A 20,333-nucleotide genomic window follows, 5' to 3' on the forward strand; every position below is an offset into this window, starting at 1 on the left:
ATTATGGAAAACAGTACGAAGGTTTCCCAAACAACTACAGATAAAACTGCTACACGATCCAATCCAGCAATCCCACTATTGGATATATACCCAAAGGAATGGAAATCACTATGTTGAAGGGATACTGCACTCTCATGTTTATTGCAGCTCTATCTACAACAGCCAAGAGTTGGAACCAATCTAAATGTCTATCAACAGATGACTGGATAAGGCAAATGTGGTATACATACACAATAGAATACTACTCAGCCATAAAAAATAATGAAATTCTGCCATTGACAGCAGCGTAGATGAGCTTGGAGAAAATTATGTTAAGTGAAATAAGCCAGGCACAGAAAGAGAAATACCATATGTCCTTACTCATAAGTGGAAACTAAAAGATAAAGAAAGAAAAAAAGGATGGATGGATGGAAGGAAGGAAGAACAGAAGGAGGGAGGGAAGGAAGGAGGGAGGGAGGGAGGGAGGGAGGGAGGGAGGGAGGGAAGGAAGGAAGGAAGGAAGGAAGGAAGGAAGGAAGGAAGGAAGGAAGGAAGGAAGGAAGAACAATCACAATAATATGCTGAACTTTGATAAGAGAACAGAACTGTGGTTACTAAAGGTGGGAAAGGAGGAAGGGGAGGGTAGTTAGGGAGAAATTGGTTAATGGACACAAAGAATGATCACGTTTTACAATGATGAATATGCTAATTATCATCATTTGATCATCAAACATTGCATACAAATACTGATAGCCAACTGTGTACCCCACAATATGTATAATCAATTATGTTTCAATAAAAAAATATGGCTTCAAATGACTATTGAAGGAAAATCTATCTGCAGCAATAGTAGGTCTCTAAATCCCATTTTCCCATTATATCCTCTATAATATGGGTTCTCTTACCATGTTTTTTTTTTTACACTGACATTCCACCCCCATACTCCCTTCCTCCTGGGAAGACACTTGTGTGACACTGTATAAGAATATGAACTATCTATGTTGAGTGATGTTTAGATTAAGTGCACTTGAAAGCCAGAAATGACTATTGTAGTTCCAAACTGGATAATGGGAATAAAGCTTAATTAGATAAATGGTCAGTTTTATCTCGAGATTTTAAATGTCAGGAACTGAATAGCATACAGAAGAAATTTTCCAGGAAATAGTCCATAAGTACCCTGCTTCTGAGAGACAAGGATACTCCCAAAGCAAGCATAGAGAAGGTTGGAGTCACTAGTAGAGCATTTATGTTTCACATGTAGAAACTGGTCATATGAAAATTGGCAGAAAAGTACTAACAGGAGAAATTCAAGATTTTTCAGGCTTGAACATTGTTGATTGCATTATAAATCAGTATGTTACTTAGCAATGTATGTCAAGAGCCACAAAAACTTTCAAACCCTTTGGCAGAGTAATTCCACTTCTAGGAATCCATAATAAGCAACTACTACTACTATTACTACTACTAAATTACAGTTCAATCACTTGGTAAAATGTTACGTTGCCTTTTAACAAGAGGGATATGTAGAAACAAAAAAAGTTTGTGCTTATAATAGAAAGCAAGTTGAAAAAACTGAAAACTTGTAAACCATATTAAAATTATATTACGGAGACAAACAAAAATGTACATAAAAAAAGACAATTGTTTGCACAGAACATCATGCTAATTTAGTCCCCATGGAGACATCAGAGTTATTGCAAGAAGTCTGTGAATCCATGTGCACATATGCTTCTTATGAAGCAACAACCACTAACAATACAATTACTATAAGGTCACAATATTTTTTGATATTAAAAAAAATGGGAGCCATGGTCCTGGTGTTGAGAATAAGACAAGGATGCCTACTCTCACCACTCCTGTCCAACACTGTACTGAAGGTCCTGGCCATTGCAACAGGCAAGAAAAAGAAAAATATTAAGATTAAAAATGGAAGAAGTAAAGCTTTAATCTATTTGCTATGACATAACTGTTTATACAGGAAAACTTGAGGAATCTACAAACACCTATGAGAACTAGTAAGTGAATTTAGCAAGTCTTCAGGATATAAAATTATTATACAAAAATTGATTGTTTTTTACACATTCACAACAAAGTAGCAGCAAATTTAAAAACTGCATTTACAATAGTGTTGAAAAACGATACATTTAATAAAACATGTGTAAGACTTGTACACTGAAAACTAAAAAACATTGCTTACAGAAATAAAAAAAGACCTAAATAAGTGGATAGAGATAATAAGTTCATGGACCAAAAGACTCAATAAATATTATTAAGACATCACTGTCCCTAAATTCACCTATGGACTCATAATGCCACCAGACTGTTTTTCAAAGTAGAAATTGACAAGCTTATTCTAAAACTTATAGGAAAATGAAAATCATCTAGAATATTCAAAGCAATCTTTAAAGAGAACAAAACTAGAGGACATCTACTGTCTAACTTCAAAACAGTATAAAGCTACAGTAATTAAGATAGTGTGGTATTGACATAAGGATTGACAAATAGATCAATGAAATAAAATCTCTATTTTGAGCCAGAAATAGACTCATACAGTCATTTGATTTTCAACAAAGGCACCAAAGCAATGGGTAAAGGAAAATGGCTTTAAAAAAACAAACAAACAAACATGGTGCTGGAATAGCTGAATGTTCATAATGGGGAAAGAAAATGAACCTTGACTTCTACTTCCAATCACGCACAAAAAGGCATTTCTGATATATTCCAGATCTAAATATAAAGGTTAAAACCATCAAGCTTTTAGAAGAAAACACTGAAGAATACATTGACTTCAGGTAGGCAAGTTTCTTAGATAGGACAAGGAAAGTAACAAGGATAAGAGCAAAAAAACTGATAAATTAGACATCAAAGTTAAAAGCTTCTCATCAAAAGACACCATGAAAGAAATAAACTAAGTCAAAAACTAGGAGAATATATTTGTGAAACATATTTGACAAGGAACTTTTTAATATATGTAGAATATATATAAAAAAACTTCCAAAACTCAATAATAAAAAGGCAAACAACTCAATTAGAAAATTGCCATATGTTATAAACAGATATTTCAAAGAAAATACACAAATGACTAATACGCCCATGAGAAAGTGTTCAGTATCATCAGGGAAATGCAAATTAAAACTACAAAGAGAGACTACTACACACATATTAGAATGGTTGAAATCAAAAAGACTAATATCAAATAATGACAAAGACGTGAAGTAACCAGAACTCTCATGGTGAGGGTGTAAAATGTAAAATAATACAAAAGTTTCTAATAAAACTCAACATTCTTCAACCCTATAACCCAGCAATTCCTCTCCTAGGTACTTTTCCAAGATAAACGAAAATAAATGACAACAGCAACAAAAAAATGTACAAGAATGTTCATAGTAGTTTTATTCCTAACAGCCCAAAACTGGAAATAGCCAAGGTTCCACATGACATTGGGAAATATATATTTAGTTTTCTTCCTGACAAAAAGCTCCTAAAACACTTGGTCTCTGGAGTGATGAGAGGTGTGTGTGTGTGTGTGTGTGTGTGTGTGTGTGTGTGTGTGTGTGTGTGTGTGTGTGTGTGTGTGTGTGTGTGTGTGTGTGTGTGTGTGTGTGTGTGTGTGTGTGTGTGTGTGTGTGTGTGTGTGTAAGCTCCTAAAACACTTGGTCTCTGGAGTGATGAGAGGTGTGTGTGTGTGTGTGTGTGTGTGTGTGTGTGTGTGTGTGTGTGTGTGTGTGTGTGTGTGTGTGTGTGTGTGTGTGTGTAAGCTCCTAAAACACTTGGTCTCTGGAGTGATGAGAGGTGGGTGTGTGTGTGTGTGTGTGTGTGTGTGTGTGTGTGTGTGTGTGTGTGTGTGTGTTAATAAAATGACTGAGGGCTCCTAGATAGCTTCTGGTTGGGGGCCGGGGTGGTAGTGGTCATCAGAAGAACCAACCACACAGTTAAAGGGTTGTTACTTTCAGCTCATCCCCTACCTCTGGGAGGGGAGAGGGGCAGCCAGTTGAGTTGATCACCAATGGCCAATGATGTAATCAAATAGGCCTACATAATGAAGCCTCCATAAAAACCCCAAAGGATTGGGTATGAATGAGCTTCCAGCTAGCTGAACATGTGGAGCTTCTGGAGAGTGGTATGTCCAGGAAGGGCACAGAGTTCTGTGCCCCTTATCCCATACCTTGCCCTATGCATTTCTTCCATTTGGCTGTTCATCTGTATACTTTATATCATCCTTTATAATAAATGGGTAAATGTAAGTGTTTCCTGAGTTCTGTGAGGCAAGTTAATCGAACCCAAGGAGGGCATCATGGTAATCATGATTTATAGCTAGTCAGTCAGAAGTACAGGTGTCTGTGGTGGTGGAGAGAGCAGTCTTGTGGGACTGAGCACTCAAGCTGTGGGATCTGATACTATCTCCAGGTAGCTAGTCTCAGAATTGAACTGAATTAGAGAACACTCAGCTATTGTCCCATAGAGAATCTGCTACAGAATTGACTGGCTGTTTGTGGGGAGAAATCCCCATACATTTTGGTGACCAGAAGTTATAGACGTGTTCTACGTTGCATTGAGAGTACAGAATAGAAAAAACAGCTTAGTTTTTCCTATATTTCTTAGCTTCCATCAATAGAAGAATAAACTGTGGTTTATTCATATAATGAAATATGACTCGGCAATAAAAAGGGACAACCTACTGGTGCTTGTTATAATGTGGATAAATCTTTAAATGCAATGCTGAAAAAAACCTTACACGAAAGAGTATAACTGTATGGTATCATTTATATAAAGTTCTAGAAGCAGCAAACTAATCCTTGGTAGAAAAAATCAACATAGGGCTGGTCAGTTAGCTTGGCTGGTTAGAGGGTGGTTCTGATAACACCTAGGTCCAGGGTTCGATCACTGTACTGGACAGTGCCAAAAAAAATTAGGCTATATAGTTATTTCCAGGAGGTTGAGGAAGGGACTGAATTGGAAGAAGTATAAGAGGATGTTTTGGGATGATAGTAATGTTCTTTATCTTGACAGAGGTTTGGGTTATACAAATACAGGTATTTGTCAAAATTCAACTTATGTACACTTAAAATCTAATTGTATGTGAATTTTACCACAAAAAAACTGTAAAGAATTATCAAATTGTAGTTAATTATATGCATACTAAAGTACTTAGTGGAAAGTGTACTGATGTCTGTAATTTTCTTTGCAATGCATAAAAAAATAGGATGGATTGATGGAAGAATATATGAATAGATATGTGGGAAAACAGTTGCAGTAAAATGTTAATGATAAAATTAGGTGTGGGTATATAGGAGGAATTCACTGTAAATTTTTTTCGTAATAAAATGTTAGGGGAAAAACAGGAACCACTGCTTTAATGCCGACAGAGTATTATTTTTACTTCTTTTTTCTATGTTCTAAGTTCTCTATAATGTGGCATAATCTTTATAATTTCAAACATTTTTAAAAGAAAGCAAACCAATAACATTTACTAAAATAATCAAGTAAAAATTAATTAAAACAAGTTTAACATTTTATTTTAGATTCAAAGAAAGTTAAAATATTTACTATTTTTAAATCCAGTCATATAATTCAGTAAGAACCTTTAAAAAATTTGGTTATGTCACAAGTCACTGTCTTCGAACTAATTAACATTTTTAAACTAATCAAATGTGCTATTAAAAGATTGTTTTCTCTTTTAATACCTTACATTCAACTTTCCTTGTACTCAAAAACCTCCCCCGTATCATTCTGTGTTAATGTATGCTCACTAAAAGTACACCATTTCTTAGGCTCTGTAATATCCAATCAGAACAGTATTTCTTAGAAAATCTGAGTTTGCTGTTTACTTTCAAAAGGGCTTTATCTTCAGAAAAGCACAAGCTTTATGCCAGGTGCTAGTCAATTGTGTCTTGTTAATTTCCAAAGCAAACAGAGGAGAGTGCTGTGCAATTTCCATTACACACACTTCACCATTAATATCAGGGTTTATTAGCTTGACATTGCTCCAGGAATAATGGTTTCATTCCCCACTAAAATAAAATCATGTGTCACGTAACTCAGCAATGCAGAACTTCTGAAAAATGTCATGTTAAACACGGTCATATATTTCAGTTTCCATTATGCCAAAACAAAGGCCATTTGCTGTAAAGAATTCACTCTGGGCATGGAGAATTCTTGCATGAGCCTGAGACTTACCTCATCGCTATGTCATATGATTCCGGATGAATACAAGTTTGGTCCAAAGGATTTGGCTTCAATACAACGTTCACCGTAGTTTTGCTCTTCTTTTTGCTCTGCTTCTCATTTGTGACCTCCACACCTGCTGAAGATGTCACAGGAACTCCTTCAATTTGGCCTGAAGTTTCAGTCTGACTACTGCAGCCATGTAAAACCAGAAGAAAAAATTTTATAAAGAGGTAAGGTTGGGCAGAAAAGAGTGCTATTTCTCTGCCATACAAATACATATAAACAGTAACCAGATTCTGACCATTCACTTCATAGAAATTACCGCTTATTTGTTTAATCCACTGTTAATAGAGCTTTCTGGTACTTGAAGCCAAAAACATTCTTAACTGATTCAGTCTGTATAATTGGCATTCTAGGAGAGAACAGAACAATGGAGGATAAAGGAGGTGGAGGAGAAGAGGAAAATGAGGAGGAAAAGGTGGAGGAGGAGGAAGACTTCTTAGATCTGAAGAAAAACACAAGTACTCAAAAGAACCTTCTGAGTGCAGAATAGGATAAATGGAAAAAGACTCACACCTAACATATTGTGAGGAAACTTCAGAAAATAAATAATTTTAAAAACCCCGAAAGGATTTCAATAGAAATAAAACAGATTACTTCGAAAGGGACTAGAATCAGACTGGCATCAGATTTCTTGTTGGCAAAAATCAGATGTCAGAACATACTGGAATAATATTTTAAAAGTTCTGAGAGAAAATGATTTTGAATCTAGAATCATATAATTAGCCCAACTAGCATTCAAGTAAGAGGGCAAATTAAAATAATTTCCAGATGTAAGGACTTAGTATAAACCATATAACCTTTGTAAGAATTTCTTAAGGATAAAGTACAACAAAAAAATGAACTCAAGAAAAATGGTAAGAAGAAACAGCGATGAGCACAGAAACCGTAAAAACTTCTTAAGTTAAATAAATACTCATGAATAATATTAAAAAATATATATGAAAAGAACTAGTCTAAAACTAAAATTCTAGGTCATCTCATCGTGGGAGGCAGAGTTGAAGAGAGGAGGTTAGGAAGAGTCTCAAGTTTTCAGTCTTCTTTGGGAGACAGACAGAGACAACAATTAACTCCAGAGGTCAGTCCAAAACAAATTTAAGGATGATAATCATCAGAAGAACAGAAGTAAGATGTACAACTCTGAAATCACTAAAGACAGGTAAAGATGAGATGGGAAAACAAGGAGAGAAATGAGGAGAAAAATTGTTAATGGATCAATCCAACAAACAGCATGAAAGGAAAAAAAAGAATCAGAAAGCATGATGGAGAGAAAATATACAATAAAATGAAAGATTAAGTTCAAACATATCAATAAACACAATAAAGATGAATGTATTAATATCGGATTGGGCAAAACCACAAAATTCAGCTATATGTTTATAAGAGCCATATCATAAATTAAATGCCATAAAAATATAAAATAAAAAAATACCAAGTGTATTCTGAAAAGGCAAATATAACAACATTGCTAACAAATTTCAAAGCAAAAAACATTAAATGAGATAGCAATATTCCATTCTAAATAAAAATATGAACTATCCAGGAGATATAACAATTATAAACTTTTGAGTACTTAATCATCAGTTAAAAAAAAATAAGGCTTTAAAAAAACGTGAATGTTCATCAGTAAGGAACCAATTAGATTAAAATATGGCCCATCCATACAGTTAAATATTATGCACATCATAAAGAATAATAGAAAAAAAAAAAAGTATGTGTGTAATAAGTTGGGAAGAGATCCAAGATATATGACTTAAATAAAGCAAGTTTCAAATAGTTGTGTATAACATGATCCCTTCTGTATGCATTTAAAAAATAATAAACATATACACACAAGATGATATAAGCATAAATTTGCTTTCTGGAAGCAAATATAAGAAACTATTTTGAAGAGAGAGATTGAGGCACCTTTTAGTCTTCATTTTATTCTTTATTAATACTGTTTGAATTTTCTAACCAAGTGTTCAAAAAATATAAAAACTAACAAATATAGGATTTATTTTACCCTCAGTTTTTTTCATTTCTGGCTTCTGGGTTTTGTGGTATACTTAGAAAGAACTTCTACCACTCCAATGTTCTGCAAAATTTGCCCATGTTTTCTTCTGGTACTTTTACAGTATCACTTTTTACATTTAAATCTATTATCCATGTGAAATTTATTTGGGTATAAGGAGTGAGGTGGGACTACAGCTTCTTCCATACCTACAGCTTCTTCCATACATATCAAATTCCTTCCAGTTGTTATAATACCATTTATTGAATAATTAATCAATTTTCCCGAGTATTTGGTGAATTTCAGTTTTTATTCTGTTCTATTTCATTCTTTTAAATTTTAATATTCTTTTTTTCTTTTTTTATTGAAACAATTGGTTATACATATCTGTGGGGTACAGCATTGAATATCAATATCTGTGTGCAATATATAATGCTCAAATCATGGTAATTAGTACATTCAACCCTGCACATCGTAATCATTTTTTTGTGGCCCTTTACCAATTTCTCACAACCCCCTTTTCCCATCATTGTTGGCCTCAGTTCTGTTAGTTATCTCCTTTTGAAAGTTCAATGAATTACTGTGATTGTTGTATCTTTCTTTCTTTTATTATTGATTTATTATTTTAGCTCCCACTTTTGAGTGAGGACATGTGGTATTTCTTTCTGTGCCTGGCTTATTTCACTTAATTTCCTCTAAGTTTATCCATGTTGCACCAAATGGCAGAAATCCATTCTTTTTTATGGCAGAGTAGTATTACATTGTGTAAATATACCACATTTTCCTTATCCAGTCATCCCTCAATGGACATTTAGGTTGGTTCCAACTCTTCGCTATTGTACATAGAGCTGTGATAAACATGGGGGTGCAGGTATCCCTTCTACATGATGATTTCCATTCCTTTGGGTATACATCCAGCAGTGGAATTGCTGGGTCATATGGCAGCTCCGTCCATAGTTGCTTGAGGAAACTCCATACTGTTTTCCATAATGGCTGTACTAATTTATAGTCCCACCAACAGTATAAGAGGGTTCCCCTTTCTCCACATCCTTGCCAGCATTTGTTATTCTGTCTTTTTGATAACAGCCAGTCTAACTGGAGTGAGATTATATCTCAATGTAGTTTTGACTTGCATTTCTCTGATGCCTAGTGATGTTGAGCATTCTTTTGTGTGTCTGTTGGCCACCTGTATATCTTCCCTGGAGAAATGCTGTTCAGCTGCTTTGCCCATTCTTTAATTGGGTTACTTGTTTTTTTACTGTTAAGTTGTTTGTATTCCTGTACATTCTGGATATTAATCCTTTCTTAGATGCATAGTTTGCATATATTTTCTTTCATTCTGTAGGTTGTCTTTTCACTCTGTTAATTGTTTCTTTTGCTGTGCAGAAGCTTTTTAGTTTGGTATAATCCCATTTGTTTATTTTTTCTTGTGTTGCCTGTGCTTTGGAGTCTTATTCATAAAGTCTTTGCCCAGTCCTACTTCCTGAAGTGTTTCCCCTATGTCTTCTTTTAGGAGTTTTATAGCTTCAGGTCTTATATAAGTCTTTAATCCATTTTGAGTTGATCTTGATATATGGCAAGAGGTACAGGTCTAATTTCATTCTTCTATAAATGTCCAGTTACCCATTTATTGAAAAGGCAGTCTTTTCCCCAATGTATGTCTTGTTGCCTTTGCCAAAGATCAGCTGGCTACAAGCATGTAGGTTGATTTCTGGGTTCTCTAATCTGTTCCATTGGTCCAAGTGTCTGTTTCATGCCAGTACAGTGCTATTTTGGTCACTATAGCTTTGTAGTATAATTTGAAGCCAGATAGTGTTATGTTTCCAGCTTTATTTATTAATTTATTGGGTTGCTTTGGCTATTTAGGGTCTTTTCTTGTTCTATGTGGAAGTTAGAATTATTTTCTCTATTTCTATGAAGAATATCATTGGTATATCAATAGGGATTGCACTGAATCTGTAGATGGCTTTGACTGGTATGGAAATTTCTACAATATTAATTTTGCCAATCCAAGAAGCATAGAATGTCTTTCTGTCTTTTTGTATATCTTAAAATTTCTTTCAGCAGTGACTTGTAGTTCTCATTGTAGAGATCATTCATCTCTTTGGTTAAGTTTATTCCTAGTAAACTTTATTTTTTGGTGACTACTGCAAATGGGCTTGCTTTCTTTATTTCTTTTTCTGCTAGTTTGTTATTGGAGTATTAAAATGCTACTGATTTTTGCATGTTAATTTTGTATCCTGTAACTTTACTGAAATCACTTATCAGCTCTAAGAGGTTTTTTTTTTCTTTTTTTTTTTTTGGTAGAGTCTTTAGGTTTTTCTATATATAAGGTCATGTCTTCTGTAAACAGGGACACTGACTTCTTCTTTTCTACTCTGGATGCCCTTTATTTCTTTCTCTTACCCAATTGCTCTGGCTAGTACTTCTAATACTATGCTAAATAGGAGTAGTGAAAATGGCATCCTTGTCTTGTTCCTATTCTTAAAAAGCTAAAAGCTTTTCCCCATTTAGGATAATACTGGTGGTGGGTTTCTGGATATGGCTTTTACTGTGTTGAGATACTTTCCTTCTATACCTAATTTGCTGAGAATCTTTATCATGAAAGAATGCTGAATTTTGTCAAATGCTTTTTGTGTATCTATTGAGATAATCATATGGTTTTTACCCTTGCTTTTGTTGACGTGGTGTATCATATTTATTCACTGCATATGTTGAAACATTCTTGCATCCCTGGCATGAATCCCATTTGATCTTGAGGTATAATCATTTTGATGTGTTGCTGTGGGTGTTGGTATGATGTTTATTTTAATTAGCTTCAAGAAATTTTTTGATTTTCTGTTTAATTTCATTTTGGACCCACAGATTGTGCAGGAGCATGTCATTTAATTTCCATGTATTTGTATAATTCCCATTTACATTTAGAGTTGTTAATGAAATGTACTGTCTTACTCCTGGCATGTTAACAAGTTCCACTTGTTACTGATTTCTAGTTTTAATCCATTGTGGTCTGAAAAGATACTTGAAATTATTTCAGTTTTTTAAGATTTTCTTAGACTTGATTTGTGAATTAACACATGGTTTATCCTGGAGAATGTTCCATGTGCTGATAAGAAAAATACATATTCTGTAGTTATTGGGTGAAATGTTCAGCAGATATCTTCCAGGTCCAATTTGTCTTAAGTACAGTTTAAATCCTGCATTTCTCTGTTGATTTCTTGCCTAGATGATAGGTCCAAAGCTGAAAGAGGTGTGTTCATATCCCCAATTATTATTGTATCAGGGTCTCTTTTTTTAGGTCTAATAGTGTTTGCTTTATATATCTGGGTGCTTTGGCTTGGGTGCATACATATCTATGGTTGTTATTTCTCCTTGCTGGAGAGATCCCTTTATCATTATATAGTGGCCTTCTTTGTCTCTTTTTATTGTTTTTAAAGTCCATTTTATCCAATATAAGAATAGCTACTCTTGCTTGTTCTTGGTTTCTATTTGCATGGTATATCTTTCTCCATCCCTTCAGTCTGTTTGTGTCTTTACAGGTGAGGTGAGTCTCTTGAAGACAGTATACAGTTAGGTCTAGCTTTTTAATCCAACCAGTCAGTATGTGTCTTTTGAGTGGGGAATTTAATCCATTTACATTCAGAGTTGTTATTGAAAGGTACTGTCTTACTCCTGGCATGTTATCAATTTTTGTTTGGATGTTATAAATATCTTTTTTACCTTTCTTTTCCTCTTATTGTCTGTGGTGTTTGTTGGTTTTTTGCGATGGTAAGATAGTTTCTTTGTCTTTCTCATTTGCATTTTGTTCTACCAGTGAGTTTTGTTCTTTCTTGTGTATTCACGGTAGTGATTTTTGTTTTTTGGATTCCAGATGCAGAACTCCCTTTTGGATTTTTTGTAGGGCTAGTCATAGGATAGTGAACTCCTGCAGTTTTTTTTTTTTTTTGTCTGGGAAATACACTATTTCTCCCTCATTTCTGAAGCATAGCCTTGCTAGGTATAGTATTCTTAGCTGGCAGGTTTTTTCTTTTAGTATTTTAAATATATCATCCCATTTTCTTCTGGCCTGTAGAGTTTCTGTTGAGAAGCTTGCTGTTAGTCTGATGGGGTCTCCCTTATAGTTGACTTGATGCTTTTCTCTTGCTGTTTTTAAGATTCTCCCCTTGTCATTGAGTTTTTCCAGTTTGACTATAAAGTGTCTCAGAGAGGACCTTTCTATATTGAATCTGTTTGGGGATCTATGAGCAAATTCAAAGATTCAGGTCTCTGAATCTGAAGGTCCTTGTCTCTTCCCATACCTGGGAAGTTTTCTGCTATTATCTCATTGAATATGTTCTCAATGCCTTTTCCTTTCTCCTCTCCTTCCAGAATACCCATGTTTTGGATATTTGTATGCTTTAGGTTGTCTGCCAGCTCTCTTAGATTTTCTTCATTTTTAAAAGTTATTTTTTCTTTCTTTCTTTTGTCCTCCTGGATTATTTCAAAAAGACCAACTTCAAGATCAGAAATTCTCTCTTCTGCTCACTCTAGCATGCTACATAAGCTTTCAGTTGTGTTTTTTATTTCATTGAATGAATCCTTCAGTTCCAGGAGTTCTGCTACATTCTTTTTTAAGGTATTAATCTCTTTTTATGTTTCCCCTTACATATTCTGGATACTCTTTCTCACTTCATTGTATTGTCTGAGTCTTCTTGTATCTCATTGAGATAGTCTTTCCTTAACAGTGTTACTTGGAATTCCTTTTCAGTCATTTCAAGGGTTTCCTGCTGTATGGGGTCTGGAAATTGAGAACCATTGTAGTCCTTTGGTAGTGTCATATTTTCTTATTTTTTCATATTTCTAGTACGTTTACATTGATGTCTGGTCATCTGGTAGAGAAATTATTTCTATTACTCTGAAGTAGGCTTTGAGGAGACAAGATTTCCTCTTGTACACGTGCTCTTTCTCTGGGCTCCACTTGTGTTAACACAGTTGAGTGGTCTGTGGGCCGCCTGCATGGTGGTGGTGGTGGCTGCTGCAGCACTGAGCTGCCCTTGTGGCAAGAGTGGCAGTGGTGGACCACCGGCATGGTGGTGCTCCCTGCTGTCTGCCAATCTGGCAGGGGCTGCCCACGACTGCTCTATTTAGTATTCTAATTGCAATTCTCTTGCATTCAAACTTTGCATGCAAAATTGAGTCAAAAAGAGACTTCTTCCAAAGCTTGCTTTCTTCTGAGCCATAGGGAGTAGTCATGATCAGCAGTTGTTCCCAAATGTGAAGCTCCTCAAATCAATGGAAGCTGGCATTTGCAAATTGATGAGTGTTTCAGTTTTATTAACTCTGATACAAGGATCCTTTGGCCACAGTGGTACTCTAGATCCAAATGTCCACTTGGGGAGATGGTGGAGGATAAGTCTTCAGATCTTTTTTAGATTTATATCATGAACTCTTTCTGTGGTTGCACACTATCAGAAGTAATACATCAAGAAACACTTCCTTCTATGAAAATCCCACAAGAACAATTCTGTCAACATAGTCTATGATGTTCAACATTCTGCTATTTATTTATTTATTTTTGGTTGGCTGGTATGAGGATCTGATCCCATGACCTTAATGTTACCAGCACCATGCTCTACCAAGTGAATTAAGTGAACACCCCGTTCTATTTCAACATCAAAACCAAACTTTTCAATTACTATAGCTTTATAATGTATTCTACTAGCTTCTAGGGCTGGTTTTCCCTTAGTCTTTTTTCCAGAATAAAGATACTTTTCCTTATGAACTTTATCATAGTTTTGTCAAAAGAAAAAAATACACATGAATGAATCAGGTAGTCATAAAGTAGCAGATACATAAAAGCTGTTCTTTCATGATTATAAAATGCTAAGTTTATCCAATTTCTTTGTTTTTGTGCTACCAGGATTAGAAAGTAATAATTTAGCTCTTAATCTACACAACTGATAGTTAATGCTTTGGTCAATTTTCAGTGAGGAGGGAGTGGGAAAGCTTGTCTATGCTTAGGGAACAGCTACGTCAGTATGAAGTGGTCATTGTGAAGTCACCTTTGTCACCTCATCTCGTAGCAGTCCTTCCCATTTGCTATGCTTCAATCATGTTGGCCTTCACCTCGTTTCTTGAATGCACCAAAGTTGGTCCTGCCTTAGGACTTTGCACACAGTGTTTGCTTTGCCTGGGATGCTTCCCTTCTGATCCTCATTTCCTTCAAAATTCTGCTCAAATAATTTTTCAATGAATAACTCACCTAAAGCAGTTGCACTGCTTCTGAAGACTGTGTCATATCTCTCTGTTTTAATTTTTATAGCACTTATTACATCTGAATCCACTTATTTTACTAGTTTGTTTATTGTCTATCTCACACATTAAAATATACGTCCATGAGAACAGGGAATTTGCTGACTTGTTCACTGCTGTATTCCCAATGCCTAGCAAAAAACAGACATTCCAATACACATTGAATGAAGGCATGATCAAGGGACACCTAGAAACAATAAGAGAGAAAACTGGCGACAGAAACAAGAGTGTACACTTTAATAATCACCTGCAAAATGTTCTAATGTAATCCTGGTTGATTCTGATGAAGCCAGCACACTGCTGGAAGGATTTTGGACCCAGCCCTTTCACTTTCTTCAACTGTTCTCGATTGATGAAGGGCCCGTTTTTCTCTCGCCATTCAATAATACTTTTGGCTCTGTTGGCATTGAGTCCTGCGATATGCCTTAGAAAAAAATATACAGAATGAGTAAACTGAAAGGAAGATCTCATCTGAAAAGATAACGATATAAAACATGTGAATCATAACAACAACTGCAATTACATATTGTTATATGACTAAGTGAAGTTAATCCAAAAGAACAAAGAGGAAAGAATTGTCCAAGAAGAGGGAAGAACAAAATAGTGACAAAACCAGTAGCTGTTATAAAGATGCTGGTAAACTGGTTAACACTGATGCAAGAAAAAGAACTATTCCCCATAGTGTTTCTATACTACACACATTCCTTGTATTTCTGAATCAAGTAATAATTCTGCCTATTTCTGTTTAGCTTACAATGTGAATTAGCAGCAGAAATTAAAATAGCAACAATTGTCTTATCCTCCCCCTTCTGTTGTTGGCCTGTTCTTATTAGTTTAAAGAGTTCAACTACAAAAAGGTACTTATCCATGAATATCATAGTAAGTATAAAAATATGAAAACCATATCATTAGGTAGTTTGCTTGGTGTTAATTAAAAGATTACTATTTCAGAGAATCTAAATTCTATTATGGAATTCCATATATGGAATTGTGAAACATTTGTAGCTTTGGTAGAAAAACAACACCTTAAAATGTAAGGGATATTTTCTACTATACCAGTTTCAAGGAAAAAAGGTCCAAATCCAGGGAATTTCATACTGTATCAGCACACTTGTGTAATAAATGCAAAGCTATAAACAAAAAAACAACTATTTTCTACAGGGAAAAAAGAGTACGTAAGATACGATTACAGTATGATGGAAATTTTGATAGGTGACTTGTGGAATTAGGGTACAAATACGGTAACCATACGTTGAACCCTCAGAATTTATCTTTTGGTTACTGCCAGCTTTGACAGATGCATGCAACAGACTGAAACAGCGAAAAATATTTACTTTCATGTGGTGGGAAACAGCTCTTTTCCAGGTTAATCTTATTTAAATTCTATTAGCGACACTAATACACTCAATGGTTACACATGCTCTTCACTTTAGATTTGCAATATTAAAAATGATAATGTGAACTGTTACAATTCTTTTCTTAAATGATGTCTTCCCCTCTGACTGATTACCTAAAGCAATGTATAAACCCACAGATTTTTCTATACTTGACAACTTGACACACAAGTCCCCTTGTTCTAACAGAGTTTGGACTAGATAGCCAGTTAAATTCAAGATTCTGTGATCTTCAGCCACAGACTTCCTGTCTCACCTTAACAAAATTTCTGAACAGATGTTAATATCCACTCCCACAAAGCTGACGCATTCTTCTACAACACTGTCCAGTGTTGCCTTGAGTAAAGTCTGGGATACATCATGCTGAAAAGACAAAGATCAAATATCAATCAAAAGCAAAGGAGATGCAGTTCTTGGACTATTTATTCCATTACTCTGTCTATATTACTGGAAGTTGGTTAACATACACCATAGTAAATTTCTTCATTCCTCTTAAACACATTGTTAGCAGATGTAATTGAGCTAACTTAAGGAATCTGTGTTTTTTTAGTCTCATGCACCTGACTTGAATATAACAGCACCAGTATTTTTCCCTTGTCTGAAATTCTGCTTAGAGCAATGGTTCTCAAACTTCAGCTTGCATCAAAATCACTTGTAGGGCTTGTTAAAATAGGCTGATGGGCCCCACATTAAGATTTTTGACTCAGTAGGACTGGGGTGGGGCCTGAGAATTTGCATTCTACCAAGTCCCCAGGTAATAGATGGCTGCTGGACCACCATTTGAGACACAGTGGTCTCTATCACTCATGTACTGACTTAAAGTGTTAACTTCACTCGCATAGGTATCCTGTTCCTTAGTTGTTCTTAAGATAACAAAACTTAAATTATAATAGGAGGCAGTAAAATAATAAGTTGAACAGTAAATCAAACTCTCATGTTTCATTAAACTGAATATGGTATTGTTTATATGAAGCAACATTATTTTATGTACCATTAAGAAAGAAAATACAATTAAACTATGAAACATGCTTTCTTATTGCTTAGAATTTTTATTTTTTATTTTATTTTTTAAATATTGAGAGAGCTTTTTTAGATTTACTTAGAAACTTCTGAAACCATATACCATGCATAAGTAAAAAGAAAAATATCAGCAATCTACACTAAAGTATTCCTAAAATTTCTTCACATTCAATGCTCAACTTTTCTGAATCACTTTTATACTTTGAAGCTTTTTTTTAATACTTTATAGCTTTGAAGACGATACATAGCCTTTTCTTTATCTAAGTAGATGAGAAGCAGCAAAATGAAGAGTGGACTTTTAAAAATGAGAGGGTTGGAGATAGGATGACAATGTAAAGGCAAGTACAATGATAGCAACAAAAAAAAACTATCAGAGGAAAAAGATAAAACTATAAAGAAATCAGGGAAAGGAAGAGTAAGAGTTGGGAGCCATTAGATAAGAGCAAACAACTCTATATACTTCAAAGTACTCCAGATGGTTAGGCTATCTAAATGAGTAAGTTACGGTCCCTGTAGCAATCTTGTTTGCCTATCCTGCCTCTAGCTCCAACCCCTTTTTCCCCCTTCCAAACAGATGCTTGACTGTGTTTCATGCATCTACCCCCCTTCTGTAAGGCAACATGCTTTGGAGAATCTGGCCCCACCTCCAGCAGATGATACTGCTTGGTTAATACCAGTGGTTTTCAAACTGAGAGTTATGATCAATTAGTGAGTCATAAAATTAATCTGGTTTGCTTCCAGCATAAAAAAAAAAAAAATCAAAAAAGTAGACTACATATAGCACGTCACACATATCCTTAACATGGAATGAACAGTACAATAAATAATGCAGCCAATTAAGACTATTATGTGAGAGGAATAAAACATAAATTGGCCAGAAATAGGTATTTGGTTTACTGATATCTCATTTGATCTTCTGATACATAATGGTCAATTTGACCTATGATTGATGGAGTTACTTTTTAGTAACGTTACAGTGTTATAAAGCAAAGTATGTAAGAAGTTTATCACCTATTGGCAAAGTGATGATTCTTTTAACCAAGTTTAGTTACAAACTTTCAGTGTTTTTTTCCAGAAAGAATGTTATTGAGTGTAAAATTTTCAGCTATTATAATATTTTAACTGAGTTAGTACAAGCTGCCTATAAAACGAAGCATTTGAAACTTAGAAGAAAAAAAGAATAATGAAGTAAAACCTACAGAGGCAAGCCCAACTACCAGATTTGGAAGTGCTAAAGTGGCAAAATTGAGAAAAAATGTTGACTCCACTCAGTAATCTTTGACTTGAGCCAAGTTTTAAATAGGAAATAATTATAAGACTTTAATATAAACTTGATTTAAAAATGGTTTTATAAATATGCAAAACAATAAAAATGACAGATCCCAGATGTATTGTTGGTAATATTCTTATAGATGATAGCTTAAAACCTTCAAAATTAAAAAGCAAACAAAAACTTGGAACACCCCTACCAGAATGGCTAAAGTGAAAAAGATGGAAAATACCAAGTATTGGTAAGGATGTGGAACAAATGGAATGCTGATAACATTATCATCATATATGTTTTAGGTCATATATGCAAGACAAGGCAGTTTCATAGAGGATTTATTTCATACAGCTTAAATGTAACTTCACATAAAACTGAATCAGATATATTTACACATTATAAAAATGCATTATTGTTCAATATAAATTAAACTAGATAAACTGTAAAGAAATTTAAAGATGGACAAATTTCTAGGAACACAGAAATTGCCAAAACTGACTCAAGAAGATATAGATTAGAACAGACCTATGACAAGAGATTCAATCAGTAATCAAAAATCTCCTAACAAAGAAAAGTTCAGGACCAGATAGCTTCATTGGTGAATTCTACCAAACCTTTCAAGAATTAACACCAATCCTTCTCAAACTTCTAAAAAATAGAAGAAAAGGTGGTATGGGTTACATATGTCTCCCCAAAGCACATATACTGGAAACTTTACCCTCACTGTATTAGTGTTAAGAGGGTAGAAAATCCAAATATGATTAGATTGTGAAGACTGTGCCCTCCTGAATGGACTGATTCATTCAAGAAGTAATGGGCATGGTTTTTATGGCTTTATAAGGAGGCAAGTGAGAAGACTAGCTTACTCTTGTTTAGCCCACTGTCACCATGGGACCCTGAACAAAGTTCCCACACAGAAGGTGACCCTCACCAGATGTGTTCCATGGACTTAGGACCTCTCAGCCTCTGAAACTGTAAGAAATAAATTTCATTCCTTAATAAATTACCCAGTTTCAGGTACACTCTTACAAGCAACAGAAATGGATTAATACAAGAGGCAACACTTCCTAACTCATCCTATGAGGCCATCACTATTACCCTGAAACCAAAGCCAGACAAAGATACCACAAAAAAACTACAGACAAATCTCTCTTATAAAAAGGTGTAAATATCCTCAACAAAACACTAGTAAACCAAATCCAACAGCAAATTTAAAGGATTATACACCATGAATACATATAATATGTTCACCATTTATGAACTCAAGAACCAGATACACTTTTTTTAGTTAAAAAAAAATCCCTCTTCACATTTTTAAACTTTTAATTTTGAAATAATTTCAGATTTAGAAAAACGTGTAAGAGTAATACAAAGAACTTCCTTAAAGCCTTCTCTCAAATAAATTCTTCAGTATGTATTTTCAAACAATAAGGACACTGTCTTACCATACCATAATGTAATTATTAAAATTAGAAACTTATTGATGTAATATCTAACATTCAGCCCATACTCAAATTTAATCAGTTGTTCCAATTCTACTTTACAGTGTTTTCTTCCAATCCAGAACTCAATCCAGGATCACATATTGCATTTAGTTATCTTTTCATACTCTGTACCAGGCAGCTTCCAAGATGGTTCCCAATGACCCCCAAATCCTAGTATTCATATCTTGTGTAATCCCCTCCCACAGAATGTAGAATTCATTGATAAAACTTGTCTGAATCAATGATCATTAAGATCATTTTGCCACTCACAAAGACCTACTTGTATGAAAGAGTATTTTCCATCTTTTTACGAAATTTAAAAGAACAGGCTCAACAGTGTACCATATGTGCTCACAGCATTGTCCTCATGTGTTCTGGACTGGAAAAAACTCATGAACAGCTTAAATTAAATCTTCTCTAAGTTTTGTATTTGGGTATGTAAAAACTTATATTTAAATATAAATAAAAAAGCATTTAACTTCATTATAGGTAGTAAAGGTAAGAAAGTAGTGTTTTGAGAAACATTTATTTTGAATTGTGTTTAACTGTAATGAGAAATATATATTCAAATATATGTGTGGTGGGTGCTCCGGTCATGATGTAAAATGTATTTCCCAATGTCTGTCATGATCAAAAGGATGAAAAACAGTACTCTAAGCCAATCACTGTGGTCCCATTCC

The 20,333-nt window shown here is 34.6% G+C and overlaps 1 protein-coding gene across 3 annotated transcripts in view; it reads right to left on the reverse strand.

Moving 5' to 3' along the window:
* Positions 1-20,333, reverse strand: part of SRBD1 (S1 RNA binding domain 1) — a 221,834-nt gene that overhangs the window by 17,087 nt on the left and 184,414 nt on the right. For all 3 annotated transcript variants that reach the window (XM_063078557.1, XM_063078558.1, XM_063078559.1), the window contains exons 17-19: positions 16,142-16,248; positions 14,739-14,915; positions 6,157-6,336 (exon numbers count right to left, since the gene is read on the reverse strand). In XM_063078557.1, the coding sequence (XP_062934627.1) occupies positions 6,157-6,336; positions 14,739-14,915; positions 16,142-16,248 (464 nt within the window). The remainder of the gene's footprint in view (positions 1-6,156; positions 6,337-14,738; positions 14,916-16,141; positions 16,249-20,333) is intronic.

This window comes from Cynocephalus volans, chromosome 14, assembly GCF_027409185.1.
Source record: "Cynocephalus volans isolate mCynVol1 chromosome 14, mCynVol1.pri, whole genome shotgun sequence".
Taxonomy (NCBI): domain Eukaryota; kingdom Metazoa; phylum Chordata; class Mammalia; order Dermoptera; family Cynocephalidae; genus Cynocephalus; species Cynocephalus volans.